At 46.3% G+C, this 14,740-nt stretch overlaps 1 protein-coding gene across 1 annotated transcript in view; it reads left to right on the top strand.

The window, feature by feature from the left end:
• The window catches only part of Pdss2 (decaprenyl diphosphate synthase subunit 2), a 237,460-nt gene that overhangs the window by 193,557 nt on the left and 29,163 nt on the right, over nucleotides 1-14,740 (top strand). Inside the window, exon 7 of the mRNA XM_059272457.1 lies at nucleotides 8,167-8,199. Within this exon, the coding sequence (XP_059128440.1) occupies nucleotides 8,167-8,199 (33 nt within the window). The remainder of the gene's footprint in view (nucleotides 1-8,166; nucleotides 8,200-14,740) is intronic.

Raw genomic sequence — 14,740 nt, 5'->3', positions numbered from 1 at the left:
TTCAAATTGTGTGTAGCTCAGCTTGTCCTTGAACTTACAACACTCTTGTTTTAATCACCACACACAACATAGTAACTGTAACTTAATCCCGAATAGCAAATGATCACCTAGAGAAAGTGAACATTCAAAGGTAGCGAGTGTGTAGTAACTTAGGAAAGACGGGTGAGTGGCAACAGAAAGGTTGGGGGGTGCTGGAGGCGGGGCTGAGTGCAGAGCACTTGCCTAGCTCGAGAAGGCCCTAGGTTGTATCTTCATCAATAGGAGAAAAAGGTTAGAGGAAAGGAGATAGTTTTTCCTGGAGATTTAAAAAGATACCCTTTGGGCCAGGGGTGTGGCTTGGTTAGTTTGCCTGCACACATGAAGCCCTGGGTTCAATCCCCAGCACGGCAGGCCTGGAATACCAGCAGCTGAAGCTATAAGAGGATTGCTGTGAGTTCAAGACCAGCCTAAGATACAAAGTAAGACATAAGGGATAACATTTGGGGAAAATAGCCTGAGAGGTAGAGATGACCAGTCTCTTGCAATCCCCCTCCTCCCCCACAGTGGAATATTCGTTTTTGTACGTTTAGAAAAAAAGGTGTCCCAATCTGCAGCTTTGAACGTGTAGACAACAGTAGTTGGAAATTGGAGACAGTTCATTTATGACATCTAACCCTTTGTTACCTGAGTTACAGAAAGCATATGTCCATACTGTGTGTCCATTACTTACCAACAGGAATCTGTCTGCCATGGTCCACATGCACCTGAGTATAAACCTTTGGAATGGATCCCTTCCCGCACCCCCTGATCAGACCCTGGTCTGGGGGTGCTTTTGTGGGCAACATTGTTTTATAGTGTTCACCAAGGCTGTCTGAGGAGTTCTGTGCCGTGAGCACTGGAGCATGTTCTTGTCTATTTTCATATTTTAGAAGATAAAACAAGGCTCAAACCCCACATTTTCTGTCAACTGAAGACTGGGAAAAGTTACTTTCTTTGCTCCTGACCTGGACTGAAAAGCACACCCACAGGAGGCAGAGAGATGAGTGAGCCCCTTCTAATGAAGCCCCCGGGGGATCGTCAGTGGAGGCAGAATTGACTACCACAGAGATGAACGCTGTGGCAGGGGGAGGTGCAGGCTGGCCCTGGATCACAGCCTCGTTCTGTGTTAGCTTGTTTCGGGCCCCAGTGAGGAAGTTATTTTAACAATATCTTGCTCTGCTGGAAACGCACATGACAAGTGGCACATGCCAGAGAAGGGGAAGTTAGAGCAGTGTGCTCTCCTCAGGACCTGAGGAGTCCACGTAGCTGTTCTCCTCTTAACACTGACGCAAAAAGCAGCATAATCAGAGCGGATGCTAGACGCAGAGCAGGCCAGTGGTCTCAGACAAATCAGTCTCTCAGAGAGAGCACTGGAATATCTGCTTTTCACAATCTACCTGGGTGATTCTAAAACCACCAGCCTGGAATCTGAGAGAGCCCAGAATTTGGGAACTTCTGATCTGTCCAGTATTCTTTTTTTTTTTTTAATTTTTATATTTACTTATGTGTGTGTGCGCACATGCGCGCCACAAGCATGCACATGTATGATTTCGGTGGGGGCCCGCATGTGCAGGCCAGAGGACAACTCCTGGGAGTTGTCTCTCTCATCCCACCATTCCAGGGACAGAATTCAAAACATCAGGCTTGGCAGCAAGCACCCTACCCACTGAGCCATCCCACCACCCTGGTCCAGCATTCTTCATAAATAAACAAACCAAAGTGTAAGCCTGTTTCTGTCTCCCAACATGTCCATCTTCCAAAGAAGTCCCAGGTCCTCTAGAGTGATCGCAGTTAAGACCGTAGAGGCTTTACTGTCCCTCAGGAAACAGCCTCCCACCCAGGCTGGGTGATGCATGTGGAAGTCTCGGTGGTCGCCTCATTCCGTGCCAGTCTCTTTGCTCTTGTGTGTGTTTGTGTGTGCTCGTGTGGCAGGCAAGAGACAAGTTGAGGGTGTTGGTTCTCTCCTTCCACCGTGCGGGTCCCAGGATCAAACTCTGGTCACTGAGCTTGGTGACAAGTGTCTTTATGCACTGAGCCATGTTGCCATCCCCACCCCCACCCCACCCCCACCCCCACACACAGTTGGTTCCTTCCCTTCATCATGCGGCTTCTGGAGACTGAACCAGATGGACAGGATTTTCACTTGCTGGGTCATCTCGCTGGCCCTTCTTTGTGCTTCTTCAACATGCTGCTTTCAAAGGGAAACTCTTTCTTTATTGTTGCGTGTGTGTGTGTGTGTGTGTGTGTGTGTGTGTGTGTGTGTGTGTACGCATATCATACATGTGTCACCATAGCACACATGTGGAAGTCAAAGGACACTTGTAGGAGTTAGTTCTCTCTCTAGACCATGTGGGTCTTGAGAATCAACTCGAGTCATAGGCTTAGCACTAAGTGCCCTTACCTACGGAGACATCTGACAGTCCAATTGGAAGCCTTTGCTTGTCTGTGTTAACAGGGCCTTGGAGGTTGTTTTGTAAAGTTGGTAGTTTAGATTCTCTGTTACCTGCCTGTAAACAGAAAGAAAACGACATGGACAACATAGGTGAAACTTACTGGGAGCTAGTAAGATGCTCGGTGGATACGAGCACTTGCTGTGCATGCGTAAGGTCTGGGAGCCTGAGTTCAGATACCAGGCACCCACATAAAGCCGGGCACGCCTGCACATGCCTGTAACCTTTACAGCATTAAGGGGCAAAGACAGGTGGGTCCCAAGAGCTCACTGTCTAGCTAGCTTGGCCAAAAGTGAGAGCTTCTGACTGAGCGAGAGACCCGTATCAAGGTAATAAGGTGGGGAACAGTTGGAAGACAGCCTGCATTTTCTCTGACCTCCACACGTGTGCACAATGGCCATGTACACCACATGCTCACATGCATACAACACACACATTTGTAGGGCATCAGTAAGGACTCCTTGTTACCATATATTAGTTCATCCAGCTTTCCTAGCAGTAGTAAACTAGTTCATTCTCTGGAATAGACAGTACACAAGCAACACGTTTAAACAGAAAACGTTCACCTCCATCCACTCATTCATTCAGACACTAATCTAGTGAGAAAGAAAGAGCATTTTCCTGGCCCTCGTGGAGCTCTCGTTCTAGAGGGGTATTTCTGTGAAGCCTGCCTAAGAGACTACTGTGTGACTCCTGTCTGTGAGCCAGTCAGGGATCTCATCTGCTCTGTGGATGGCTGTGCCCAAGCACAGCCTTCCTTACAGCAGTTGCTCCTGGAATGTTTGCTGACTGCATGAACACCATCGATGTAACAGCAAGGAATTAGACTGTGCTCTTTGTTTCTCACTCTCCCTGGAGTTCTAGAGCTTTTTATAAAAATATTTATGTCAGTGGCTACTCCCTGCTGTATATATGTATATATGTATCAACTGGGGATATAATTTGTATTATTTACATCTAAATGTTTAAATATTTACCATATTTGTTTTCTGAAAGAAATTATCCTTTTACACGCTAGCTAAGCAATCTAGGTGAAATAGTTTCACAGACCTAAAATGTGTGCTGAGAACAAATAAAAAGGATATCCAGACCAAGTATGCTGGCACATGCCTATAATCCCCATACTCAGGAGACTGAGGCAGGAGGATCAGAAGTTCTAAGTCAGCCTGGACCAACCACATAGTGAATCCCTGTCTCAAAAAAAAACAAGAAATAAACTTCAAAGGACATTGAGGTGGGCCATACAGCAGTAGTCACAGTCTGGTCAGGTTGTCTATCTGTCTGCAGAAACTGGCTGCTGTGCTGTAGGCCTCTTCCTACATTCAGTGCCTGCTGGCCAGTATAGACATCTCTGCTGGGTGGAGGGTGGGATGGGGGGACACACAAGCTGGAAATACAAAGAAAACGGGAGTTCTCGGTTTGAAAATAGTGTGTGACCATCACAGGTGCTTCACAGTGCTAGAACTCTGTGATAATTGGTCTGTAAACAGAGTGTGGAGGAAAATGGTTCCAGGGTGAAGCATATTCTAACAGTGTACCTTACAACCCAAAGGCTAGCAGTTCTTCAGCTTTCTAATGTTCAGCGAGTGCCACCCACCACACTGTTAACAGCCTGCCCGATGAACACTGAAAATAAGAATGCCAAGAGCAGACAAGAAGAGGGCTGCCTAGAACAGACAGAGCCAGTGGAGAGGAGACAGCAGTCGTCTGCGGAGTGGGTCTTCAACAGTAGGGACCTGCTGGACACAGTGTGCATGTGTGCATCATTTGGAAAGCATTGTCTTAGTTAGGGTTCTGTTGCTGTGAACAGACACCATGACCATGGCAACTCCAATAGAGGAAAGCGTTTAATTAGGGTGGCTTACAGTTTCAGAGGTTTAGTCCATTATCATGGCGAGTGGCGATGGCAATGTGCAGGCAGACATGGTGCTGGAGAAGGAGCTGAGAGTTCTACCTCTTGATCTGCAGGAAGCAAGAACAACTGTGTCACACTGAGTGTAGCTGAAGCAAAGGAGACCTCAGAGCCCACCTCCAGAGTGACACACTTCCTCCAATTAAGTCCACACCTACTCCAACAAAGTCACACCTCCTAATAGTGCCACTCGCTATAGAGGCCATTTTTTTTCAGATCACTATAAGTATCTACCATGCTTGGCGGCACATACCAATAATCCCAGCCCATGGAAGGTACAGAGCAGAGAATCAAGAGTTCAAGGCCATCCTAAGCTGCCTAGCAAGTCTATGGCCAGCCTGGATAACACAAGGCACTGTATATAAGAAAAAGAAAGTGCTATGCCTGAGCAGTCCAGAGAAGTCAGCGAGAACAAGGACAGAATGGACAGCGGGAAAAGTGGGACACCTTTAAGCACAGAATCAACCTCAGGCTCAAGTGTCCGTCAGTCTAAAATGACCTCAAGAGTCCACTGAGTCAGCACAGTGGTGTTCCCTGTGATTCCAGCATTTCAGAGACAGGAGAACCACTACAAGTGCAAGGCTAGACCCTGTCTAAAACCAAACAAACATCTTGGAGATGTAGCACTTAAAGTGTGGAAGCCAGATGTGTTGGCACATGGCTGCTAATCTTAGCACAGGAGGATTACTGCCTCAGTGCCAAGGCAGAAGGATCATGAGTTCAAGGCCAGCCTGAACTACCTATCAGCACCTTGTCCCAAACAAGAAAAGCACCAAGTGTGGCACAAGAAAGCTATTGCTGAGATTTTGACAACTATCCAGGCATCAGTCATATGATCAAGGTTGGTATGTAGTTATATAATAATATAAGAGCAAATGGCTGGCCAGGCTTATCTGCTGCTCCTGCAGAAGTTTGAGGATAGAAAGGTTTTCTTTTGTTTCTATTTTTTTGTTTCTTTGTTTCATTTTTTTTGTTTTTGTTTTGTTTTGTTTTTTGTTTTTGTTTTTGTTTTCATGACAGGGTCTCACTTGTAGCTCTGGTCATCCTGGAACTCTGTAGACCAGGCTGACCTTGAACTCACAGAGATCCACCTGCCTCTGCCTTCCAAGTGCTGGGATTAAAGACGTGAGCCACTCCTCCCAGCTCAGAAGGGTTTTCAGTACCTATAGATTCATTTATTTTGGGAAATATTCCCATGAACATGTAACAAAAACAGAAACATATGACATATCTGAACAGAAAACAGCCTAGTTTTTAAATATCTCCATGAATAGACCCCTATTCTCATCGATACTGTGTATCTCAGTACTAAGTTCAAACTCCTCCCAGACTTTTGGAAATCCTAGATCCCTGAAAGACTCTCAGAACAGTGGGCTAGAGAGATGGCTCAGCAGTTAAGAGGTTTGATTCCCAGTACCCACATGGTGGCTCACAATCATCTGTAACTCCAGTCCCAGGGAATATAACACCCTCTTCTGGCCTCTCTGGGCACCAGGCAGGCACATGGTACACAGACAGACATTCAGGCCAAACCCTCATACACGTAAAACTTTTAAATAAAAATTTCAAGAACAGATTGAAGACTCTGAACTTTAATTTTTTTAATTTAAAAAAATTGACCATATATAGAATATCTTTTCTTCTTTTTCCCCAACTCCGTGTGTGTGTGTGTATGTGTGTGTGTGTGTGTGTGTGTGTGTTGAAAGAGGGGGAGAGGCAGGCTGTGTGGTGCTCACCTTTAATCCTAGCACTCAGGAAGCAGAGGTAGGTGGATCTCTGAGTCTGAGGCCAGCCGATCTACAGAGGGAGTTCCAGGACATCCAGGGCTATAGACAGACCCTGTCTTGGGGGAAAAAAAAAAAAAGAGGGCGAAGGAGGTTGAACCTTTCCTGCTAACTGCCCTGTCACTGAGCTAACACCCCCAGCCTACCACTTCCTCTGTTTACTGTCTTCAGCCCTAACCTGGGGTGGGGTGAGTCTTTTGACAACACACTGTAGGAAAAACTCTGCACCAAGAGAAATGGAAAACAAATTGACTCTGCTAAGGACTCAGTAACCGTACGGGAGGAGGTGCGCCATTGCATTAGGGTGATGTGATAGTTACAATCCTCAATGGTCCAGTTCACAGCATCACTAGGAGTGGGGCAGCCTGGCATCTGTGCCACTGAGGGAACTTACGCTACTCCATGTAAGGCATCCTCACCAAAGATGTTTAACCTCAGATCCCATTGTGCAGGTAAATGGCACAAGATCAAATAAGGCAAAGTTGAAAACAGACATTTTAAAGATGGCTGTCCTGCTAGTCCCCAAAAGTGAGTGGTTTTCATAAAAGTAAATGTCTTTTATTTATATTTCGTTAAGAATGGAGGTGGGACGTTGGTTTAAGAGTCAGGAGCTTAAAAAGGCATGAAAACCAGATCCAGTAAATCTTGATTAACTCTAATTTAGAGGTGGTGTAGACTGTACACTGAATGTGTGACCCAAAACATGGTGGCCCAGAGGTTTGACATCCTGCTATAAAAGATATTCCTGGGACAATTGGGGAAACTTGAACATGTAGGGTAAGGTTTTAGTTTGATGATTGTCACGTGACTGTGTACGAAATAGCCTGTGAATGCACAACCTGTGCTGAAGCATGTCCAGTGAAGAGTCATGATCTCTGCCCTTGACAAATCCAGACGGAGCATACATATGCTTAGAGTGCTGCTCTTTCAACTTTTACTTTTAAAAAGCTATATATAGGGCTGGGATGTGACTCTGAATAAACTGTGATGCAGTCATGAGGACCTGAGTTTGAATCCCTGACACCCTGTAAAGATGGATGTGGGACCACACGTGTAGAACCTCAGCACTGGGGAGCTGAGACAAGTGGATCCTGGGAGCTTGCTCTCTAACCAAAAAGAAGTAATATGTTCAGGCATGGTGGTACATGCCTTTCAACATAGCATTCAGGTCAGCAGATCTCTGTGAGGTTAAGACCAGCCTGGTATACATAGCAAGTTCCAGGCTAGTCAGGACTACACAGTGAGACCTTACGTCAATAAATAAATTAGTAAAGTAGAAAAGTGATTGATGCAATTAAAAATGTCTTATATCAACTTCTAGCTTCCATGCATGCCTGCAGGGGCAAATGTATCTGTGTGTGTGTGTGTGTGTGTGTGTGTGTGTGTGTGTGTGTGCATGTGTGTTTATGTTTGTATATGTGTGTATAAATTTCAAACAAAAGTTGAAAGAACTCTTCAGATTACATATAAATGTATATATAGAAAAAGAAATCACGGGCTGGAGAGATGGCACAGTGGTTAAGAGTACTGGCTGCTCTTCCAGAGGTCCTGAGTTCAATTCTCAGCAACCACATGGTGGCTCACAACCATTCGTAATGAGATATGGTGCCCTCTTCTGGCCTGCAGGGATACATGCAGGCAGAACACTGTATACATAATAAATAAATAAATCTTAAAAAAAAAAAAAAAAAAAGAAAAGAAAGAAAGAAAAGAAAAGAAAAAGAAATCACTGACTATAGGAATATGGTTCAGTGTGTGTGCATTTGGGGACAGGTGGCTGCTGAGACTAGTTGCCCCAGAAACTGCAGTTACAGGTGATTGTGGACCACCTGACATGGATGCTGGGAACCGAACTTGTATTCTCCGAAAGAGCAGCACATGCTCTCAGCCATCTTTCCAGCCCCATGAATTTTATCCTTTAAGAAACAAGACACTAGATAAGTCCTAAAAGAAAGGGGGAGAAAGCAGAACTAGCAAATTAATTTCTCCTTTTCTATTTCAGGCTCAAGAAAAAGGAAGATTGAACTACACTAAGGTAGGTGGATTGTATGCATCCTACTATACAGTTTGGTCACTTTTTATATGTGAAAGGTCAAAAAAGAAGCATTATGTCTGGGCATGATGCACAAGTTTTTAATCCTAGCACTCTGGAGGCAAAAACAATCAGATCTCTGTAAGTTTAGGCCAGTCTCATCTACAAAGAGACTACCATTCTAGCCAGAACAATATAGTGAGGCCCTGCCTCAAAAATAGATAGGTAGGTAGGTAGGTAGGTAGGTAGGTAGGTAGGTAGGTAGGTAGATAGATAGATAGGTAGATAGATAGATAGATGAGGCCCTGCCTCAAAGATAGATAGATAGATAGATAGATAGATAGATAGATAGATGGATGGATGGATGGATAGACAGACAGACAGACAGACAGACAGATAGATAGAGTGGATTAGCTTGCCAGCACCTAAATCATGGCTCACAGCCATCTGTACTCCAGTTCCAGAGAATACCACACCCTCTTCTCACCTCACATACATGGTGTACACACATACATGCAAGCAAAACACCCATACACAAGAAATAACACATAATTTTTTAATTTAAATAAATAAGTTAAAAAGAATCATGAGTTTAAAGCTGAGAGATTGTCATTAAATAAGATTTGTTCAATAATTTGTATTTATTCCATACAGTATGTTAGATATCGGGAATAAAATGGTAAGGGCCAGCAAGATGACGCAGCAGGTAAAGGTGCTTGCAGCCAAGCATATTGAAGCCACACCTGATGAGCTGAGTTAGATCCCCAGGACCCACATGGTAGAAGGAAAGAACCAACTCATGAAAGATGGAGGGCATTATGTGGTTAGAAGTAGCAGGCATTGTTGAGTTTTAAAAATGGTGGGAAGGAGTCACACAATACAACAGGGCCACATGGCAGGTTTATTGAGGGGAGGGGAGAAGGGGCAGAGGCCGGTTCCTGCGGATGAGAGTGAAACTGACAGGAAGTGGGCAAGGCCCGCCTTTTATAAGGAAACGTAGCTAATGCGCACAGGGGGTGATCTTAGTGACTGCAGCTGAGGTATATCCTGTCAGGACCCTTAGGGCAGCCAGTACAGATGCCTAAATGCTAACAGGCATGCTAGCTGGGCATCTCCTCTAATACATCATGGGCATGCCTTTACAATCTCACCTAGTCCTGATTGCACCCTAAAGATTCCCCCTCCCAAAACCATCAGCATATCAATTGGGGAATCAAGTTTGGGGCACATTCAAACCATAGCATCAGTGACACATGGTACAACATGGAACTTGTATGAGCACAAGTTCCACATCACTTGTGGAGCTTTTGAAAGCGCACACAACAAAGCACATCAAGTTATGATGTGTCTTATTGTCTTAGGTGGGGTTTTATTGCTGTGAAGAGACACCATGACCATGGCAACTCTTCTAAAGGAAAACATTTAACTGGGCCTGGCTTGTAGCTTCAGAGGTTTAGTCCATCATGGCAAGGTTTAGTCATGGCAAGAAGCATGGTGGCGTGCAGGCAGGCATGGTGCTGGAGAAGCAGCTGAGAGTTCTATGTCTTGATCTGCAGGCAACAGGAAGTAAACTGTGCCACACTGGGCATAGCTTGAGCATATATGAGTCCTCAGAGCTCACTCCCACAGTGACACACTTCCTCCAACAAGGCCACACCTCCTAATGGTGCCACTCCCTACGGGCCAAGCATTCACACACGGGGGCCATTCCTATTCAAACCACCACACTTGTATTTTCCAGCCTCTAGAACTATGAGCATTGTGTAGGTTATAAAGTCACTGGCAAGCATATTGTTAAAAGAGAGGGTCAGGGCTCCGACAGTGGTTCAGCAGGTGAGAGTGCTTGCTGTGAAATCAAGAGGACCTAAGTTCAAATCCCCAGCACCCCTGGGGAAGCTGGGCATGGCTGTGCATCAGACCCTCTTAAAGAGAGCAAGGTAGGCCAGACAGGATGATTGACAGCCTCCCCGGGTCACTTTGACACATCTCCTTTCTTAAAACTATGGTAGGCACCATAGCAGACACTTATAATCTAGCACTTGGGAGGTAGAGGAATTTGAGGCCAGCACTGCATGAGACCTCATCTCCAAAACAGAAAAAAAAATAACTGAATTTAAAGAACCTTTGAGCCAGTCAGGTAGCTGAGTGGGTAAAGTGGTCATCTTGCCAGTCTGCAGCCTGAGATCAGTCTCTGGACCGCACAGTAGACAGATAGAACCAGCTCCCAGAGCTGTCCTCTGACCTCCACGTGTGCCTACACTCATACCGTCACATCATACACCCACACACAATTATAATAAATGTTTTTTAATTTTTAGTTAAAAGGGGATGGCGATGAAATGGGTCAGCAGGTAAAGGCACTTGTCATCAAGCCTGATGATCCAGTCCATCCCTGGAACCAACACAATGGGAGGAGAAACCGATGTGCACACACACGGACACACCCAGTGTAATTAAATTAAATAAATACAATTAAGTAAGATGTGAATCTGTACCTCAGCAGAGCACTTACCTCGCACGTGCGGTGTCCTGGGTTTCATTCCCAGCACCACATGAAACCAAGCCTAGTGGCACATGCTTGTGATCCCAGCATTTGAGAGGGGGAAGCAGGAGGATCAGGAGTTTTCAAAATCATCTTGGGCTACATAACAAGTTCAAGGCCTGCTTGGTCCACACAGTGAGATCCAGAACAGCCAGGGTTATGTTAAGAGACCTTATCTCATGAAAACCAAAACTATAAACTTGTGAGGGGCTGGAGAATTAGCTCAGCAGTTAAGAGTACTTGTTGCTCTTGCAGAGGACTGCATTTTGATTCTCAGCACCCACGTGGCAGCTCACGACTGTTTGTAACTCTGCAAGGGCATCTGAAGCCCTCTTCTGATCCTCAAGGGGTACCAGGCACGCACTTGGTACATATACATACACATAAAACAATAAATAAATATTAAAAAGCCTTTTAAATAAATAAATCTGCAAGACATTAGAGCTCAGGACACAGTATGGCCTGTGAACACATTTAGGTGACACTCTGTTTTCCCCTCAGGGCAAAAAGGAACATTTTTCAAGTGTACAGCATGTATATGGCTGCTTAGCTGAAGGGCCATGCTAACCATGTGACTTATGTGACAAGCAAGAGTATCTGGAGGGTGAGCACATCTGCACCCCAAAGAAGAGAGGAAGGCATGGCCCAGAGGAGCTCTGCTCACTTGGGACAACTAAAGCGTCTGCGCTTTCTGAGGCTGAGTGGACTCTGCACTCCACCGGCAGCCCAGAGGTGCATGCCTGAGGCTCCATGGTTTGCTCCAACTCATGACCTTGCTCTGCCACACAAGTCTTTGCCGCCTCTAAGAAGTCTAGGTAATGGAAGATCTCTAAACCCAGAGCTAGCTTCCATACGTCACTCTTAGTGGCATGTGTCTTAGCTTCCTTTCTGTCGTGTCTTGGATATAAGGTTGAGCCTCATGGTAGCTTTGGACTTTCTTGATTGTGGCTCTGGACATGTCTTCTTGGGCCTTCCAGCATCAACAACCCAATTTAGCATCTCTGGGCTATTTTGTTGTTATTATTTCATGGCTTTGCTTCTTAGAGCAGTTCCAAGTTCACAGCAAGGCTGAGACAAAAGGCTTGAGTTCCCATACAGCCTTTAACTTCACACCAAAGCCATCCATCATCAGTGAGCCTCCATCGATAAGGCACTCTCCCCAGACCCCCTGGTTTCAGCAGGGCCTAGCTCACACTCGGTGGTGTGCCTTAGTCCACTCTACTTACTCTGCGATGTTGCTGGCACTGTCTTCCTACCGTAAGTCAACCGTGTCAGAAACTGCACCCGCATTACTGTGTGCTATTACTAGATCATACAGTTTCAAACCCACATTTTCTCATCTCCCACCTCTTCCCCTTGCTTGGACTCACATCTCCCCATCTGACCCTCAGAAAATCCAACCACCTGGTCTCCCTGCCTCTTTTGTCACCCTAGACCCATTGCCAGGTAAGTGTCTGAACCTCGCCCGGGGTTCCACAGTTCCTGTGTGCTGATTCCAACCCCTACTGGCCCCGTCCCGTCTGCAGAGTGCTCAGAGCTCGCTAGGCTGCTTAGGTAGGGTTGTGTAATCCAGCTCTGGAAAGACTCCAGCTTCACCTTCCATCTCCCCAGCAGCACCAGAGCACGTCTACACACTCTTCAGTTCTCTGTGTCTTCCCTTTTGTCTTGTTCTGTTCCTGGGGATTGAACCCAGGGCCTCACTCACACTAGACAAGCCCTCTACCACTTGGCCGCATCTCCAGCCCCCCTTCTTATCTTGAGACAGCCTCACTGTGACCAGCCTGGCCTTGAACTTGGCCTGCTGGCCCAGGCAGCCCTGGAGCTTGCATTGCTTTTGCCTCGGCCTCCCAAGGAGCTGGAATTACAGGCTTGCGTCACAGGCCTGGCTTCGTTTTCTGTGTCTGGCTCTTACTGTCTGCTCTGCTTGGAAGATAATTCTCCCCGCTTTCTGCCTCCTCCTGTCCCTCCTATAACGTGAAACTCAGGATCATCGCCTATAAGGAGGCCTCTGCGCTTGTCTGGGCTGGATTAGCCACTTCCCTCTATCTGAGACACTGTACGTCTCTCCTTGTGTCTTCGCTGTTGTTTACAGTGACCCATGGTGAGATTGTGACTGTGAGCTCTTTGAGGGCAAGGACAAGGGCTGGGTTTGCTTTTGTTTGGGGGGTGGTTTGGTTAGTTGGTTGGTGTTGGTTGGTGTTGGTGTTTGGCTTTTGTAACTGATACCTAACACTTGCTGCCTAGTACTGAATGAATGGAGCCTCTGGAGAAGTGGAGGACACTTGGAGTAAGGTGGGAGGAAGTGAGCTGCAGGAGAAGGCTGGGGTAAGGGGGGCAAGGACGGTGAGAGGAAGCCGGCGTGAGTCTGAACGTAGGGGAGTGACTACTGAGCACTTACAGACTTTCTAGAGTTTTTTTTATTATTATTATTATTATTTTATTTTATGTGCATTGGTGTCAGTGTGAGGGTACCAGATCTCCTGGAACTGGAGTCACAGACAGTTGGAAGCTGCTGTGTGGATGCTGGGAACAGAACCTGGTTGTCTGGAAGAGCAGCCAGTGCTCTTAACCACTGAGTCATCTCTCCAGCTCCATAGAATTTCTTATCAAAGAAGGACTTTGATAGCTGGGTGGTGTTGGCGCACACCTTTAATCCCAGCATGAGGAAGGCAGAGGCAGATGGATCTTTGTAAGTTTGAGGCCAGCCTGGCCTATATAATGAGTTCCCTGTCTCAAAAAAGAAAAAGAAAAGGCATTTCTAGACCTACCAACTTGCTGCAGAACCTGGTATGAGTCACTTCATTACCTTGTGCTTTCTTTTTGTTTGTTTGTTTTTCAAGATGGGGTTTCTCTGTCGTTTTGGAGCCTGTCCTGGATCTCGCTCTGTAGACCAGGCTGGCCTCGAACTCACAGAGATCCGCCTGCCTCTGCCTCCCGAGTGCTGGGATTAAAGGCGTGCGCCACCACCGCCTGGCTACCTTGTACTTTCTTGTGCTAATACCATGAGGACCACATGAACAAGCGTCCACAGGCCTGACATCACAAGTTCCCTGACTCGAGCCTTCCTGTCTAGACACTCCTCTCCTCTCTTCCTTACCACTGTCCTGATCTAAGCTGACCATCAGTGTGACTGTTTCTGTCCCAGCAGAATGGGAGTATTCTGAAAGCAGCAGCCTGTCTGATCACTCACAGGTGCATCCACTCCCAGCCCAGGCTCTGTCAGTGCTTGAGTGTGCGTGAGCAAGTGCATGTGTGCATGTGTGCATGCGTGCGTGTGTTAGTGTGAGGTCCACAGTTGGAGGCTCAGAATGTCTAAGAGCATGCTGACTGTAGAGTATGGCCCATCCCTGCTTGCCTCGGTTGCCTCTCCCAAAGCTTGGTCACTGTTGCTCAGCAGACAGAAAGTGTCCCCTGAATTTGTAATGCTATTGTGACAGTTAAAGGCAAAGCACAGTTGGTCTGGATAGATTCCAGTAATTAACCAGACCTTGTCACCCTGACACAAACGTAAGCCCAAGTATTACAGGGAGAGGAGGGGACAGACAGTCTGTCCTTCTCTCACGGGAAATAGATGTGGAAGGTGCCGCTCGTGGTGACATTTGCAGTGCACTGTGGGGCTGAGGGAGCACAGACATGACGGCTTCAGGTCTCCAGCTCTGTTCTGCTCCGTGTGGTCTCATTGCTAATGACTGATGTTCACTCGAGCTAATGCAGGCAGCGTGGTAGGTGGCGTGGGGGTCCCTGATAGGATTATCTCTAAGATAGAATCTGAAGAACTCAGCAGCCATTTCAGGAGATTGTGCTGAAACTTATTTGCTGCTGAAATCTCCTTCATTCCCAAGAGCCTAATTTTATCCAAAAAGAAAAAAATCAGTTTCAGAGAACTATAAAAAATTAATTTCAGTTGTTCATGCTAGCTTTATACCCCATCATCACTCAAACTCTACCAGTCTGAGATGAGGAGGGTGTAAGGGGGAGCTGGAAGAGGTGATCATTTTTAAA

The sequence above is a fragment of the Peromyscus eremicus genome, chromosome 8b (assembly GCF_949786415.1).
Source record: "Peromyscus eremicus chromosome 8b, PerEre_H2_v1, whole genome shotgun sequence".
In the NCBI taxonomy this organism is placed as follows: domain Eukaryota; kingdom Metazoa; phylum Chordata; class Mammalia; order Rodentia; family Cricetidae; genus Peromyscus; species Peromyscus eremicus.
The sequence above is the reverse complement of the archived record's forward strand: the minus strand, read 5'-3'. Positions and strand labels throughout refer to the sequence as shown.